Genomic DNA, 2,889 nt, shown 5'->3' with positions numbered 1-2,889 from the left:
AATTTACTTCTGACTAAAACATAGTATTTAGATACAAGTTGTCACTAATTTAGTTTTAGTCACAATAAGTATTGTGACTAAAAATACATTTAATCACTACATATTGTAATTTTTATGACTAATATACTTTTACCACAAACCTTTTTTCTTCATAAAAAAAAAAGTCACAAACCTTTTAGTCACAACATAAAAATAATAATTTATAATTAGTCACAATTTTTTTACTTTTAGTGATCAGTAAATTTTTTTATACTCTTTACTCGGATGAACTTAAAAAAAAATATCATCATATATTATCTACTTTTCAATGTGAATATTTCACATTAAAATTTATATATATATATATATATCATTCCTTCTGGTCACATGCTAGAATAATACATCATATTCATTCTTGGCTTTAAATTTATTTATACAAAAAGAATGATTGTCGACTAATTTAGGGTGTGTTTTGTAACACTTTTTTAATTAGTTTTTTATTTTTTAGATTAGTAAAGTTTAAATATTTTCCAAAATCATATTCTACAAAATTGTTTTTACTTTTCAATTTTTAATTAAAAATCAAAATTTTGAAAAAAAAAAGTCACTTTCAAAATATTTTTAAACAAATTTTTTCTTAATCAATATTTTAGACTTCAACCCCAACCTAAAACTTGGAACTCAGACTCGAACCCGGACCTCGACCCAAACCCCGACCTAAATCCCGACTCATACCCGAACTCAGACCCAGACCCCGACCCCGGCCCTCGACCCAGTTGTCGAACCCAGACCTCGTCCATAAATTAACCCGGACTCGGAGACCCCACACTCGAACCCCGACCCTTGACCCAGACCCAAACCCCGACTTAGACCCAGACTCCTGGACCCGAACTCTGGACCCAGATCCCGACCTCAACCTGACCTCGAACCTTGAACTCGGACCTCCGGCATCGACCCCGGACTCAGACCTGACCCCAATCCTGGCCTCAGGCATCGACCCCAAACTTGACTTAAATAAAATTAACAAATGAAATTTACAGAACACATTTTTTTTAATTAAAAAATAAAAATGATTATAGAACACATTTTTATTTTTTAAAAAAAAAAAAAATTAAAATTTTACTTTTATTTTTGTAATTAAAAAATTTAAAAACAAAATATTACCAAAACTTTAATTAGTGATATTTAAGAAAAGGATATGTTTAAGAATAATCATACATACATAAAAGTTTCAAGCTCTAGAAGATATTGGTTTTTCAATGTTATTAAATATCTTACATAAATATGATTAACACCTCAATAAATCCATTTTTATACAGCAAAATAAAATAATAAAGGAGCTATAGCATATCAACTTATTCTGAACGGCAAGTTGGGGAAAAATATGTATAATTATAACAAATCCAATGTGTCTTATGCTTTGTTTTTCATGTCTTCTATATTATATATTTTGTCTTCTTTATTAATATTAAGACTATACTACATATAATTAATTTACATACTACTTTTCCTTCCCTATTTATAGGTACCATTTCTTGCAGGCTAATCAAACCAAACCAAATCATATATAACAATTATAATTGTTAATTATTATCATTCCAAAATGAGTATCCATAGTACTCATAGAGTTAGATCAATTGTGGTTTTATTTGTTTTATTTGGTTTGGTATTTGGTACTAATGCCTCTAGAGCTCAAGATTATGGTAAAACTCCTAGTGGTGCAGCTAGCTTTGGAAGTGGAATTAATGGTGCAACAGAATATGGACGACGCAGTGCTCGGAGCACAACCGAAAGTGTAGTCGGCCAAGGACGTAGTACTCGAGGAAATAATGGTGGTGAAACTGGTGGAAAAGGTAGTGGTACTAGAGCAGAAGGCGGTGGAGATAGTACGGGAGGAGATGGTGGTGGCCGCGGTAGCATTGGCCCTATTGGGTATGCTACTAAAGATCAATATGCAATTAACTATAGAGGTACTGGCGGGCAGTAGCCATGGTGGCCTGGCTATATAGTTCATCAAATAAAAATTTGTGTATTAATTTCACTATGGAGTTCCATTCTTACTCATTAATATTATGGAAGTTTATGTAGTATGAGTAGGAGACCTATTATATTTATATGAGATTAGGAATGTGAACCCACTTTTTTTTTTTAATCGAATATACATCAATTATGCATTGCTGCTTATCTACTTTAATGAATGGTTCTTTTTGATAGGTTGATTATATTATTTGTTTATTGCTTGCAACTGGTTGTACTAGGTAAGATAAATTGGGATTTTTTTTAAACATAAGAATTGGAGAACTTTTACACTTTTTGACAATAATAGTACCACTTTTTAATAGGAATGTCAGATTTAAAGAGATCCTAATGAGAGAGAAGGGTTATTACTGAAGAATGATAAGTGAATTAATAGGTGGGAAAAGTCATGTGAGATCTTGTGTGTCAAACATAATCTTTTGAATGTTATACAATAAAGTTTCACACTCAACGATCCAAATTGCATATGAAGTGTGTTAGAGTTAGTTAGGCTTACAGTTAGTTTGTTATTTTTTCTGTTTTACTTTCTGTTAAAGTCGGTTCATGTAATACTGTTCAAGTTCTACAGATATATAATAGACTCTCTCAGCTCCAGTTTAGGATTGAGCTTCTCTTTCAAATTCTCTCTGTTTCTCTCTGAATTCTACTCTTACATGGTATCATACCAATGGTCGATCCTGACGACCCCCGCCACCCTGCGTGTGACAGCCAGTAGTCCCGTGATCTGTAAGGGAAAATACCGGGTAAGCTGTGCAATCCCATACCGCCTGGGGAAGGTTAAGTTGGATGATTCTGAGACTATGTAGGTATGGGACTACACAGTTAAAGAGGGCTTAAATAGATTGATTGGTACTACCTATATCAACAAGGTGC

At 32.7% G+C, this 2,889-nt stretch overlaps 1 protein-coding gene across 1 annotated transcript; it reads left to right on the top strand.

Annotated features, from left to right (window-relative positions):
- Positions 1-1,582: 1,582 nt before the first annotated feature.
- LOC133038502 (uncharacterized) lies at positions 1,583-2,198 on the top strand. Its single transcript, XM_061116673.1, has 2 exons — positions 1,583-1,949; positions 2,194-2,198. Exons 1-2 carry the CDS (start codon positions 1,583-1,585, stop codon positions 2,196-2,198), a joined length of 372 nt encoding a protein of 123 aa, XP_060972656.1.
- The last annotated feature ends 691 nt before the right edge of the window (positions 2,199-2,889 follow it).

Source organism: Cannabis sativa, chromosome 5 (assembly GCF_029168945.1).
Source record: "Cannabis sativa cultivar Pink pepper isolate KNU-18-1 chromosome 5, ASM2916894v1, whole genome shotgun sequence".
In the NCBI taxonomy this organism is placed as follows: Eukaryota; Viridiplantae; Streptophyta; class Magnoliopsida; order Rosales; family Cannabaceae; genus Cannabis; species Cannabis sativa.
The sequence above is the reverse complement of the archived record's forward strand: the minus strand, read 5'-3'. Positions and strand labels throughout refer to the sequence as shown.

Excerpts from the sequence above, each read along its gene's own strand:
- LOC133038502 (XM_061116673.1), top strand. The coding sequence starts at position 1,583 with ATGAGTATCCATAGTACTCATAGAGTTAGATCAATTGTGGTTTTATTT.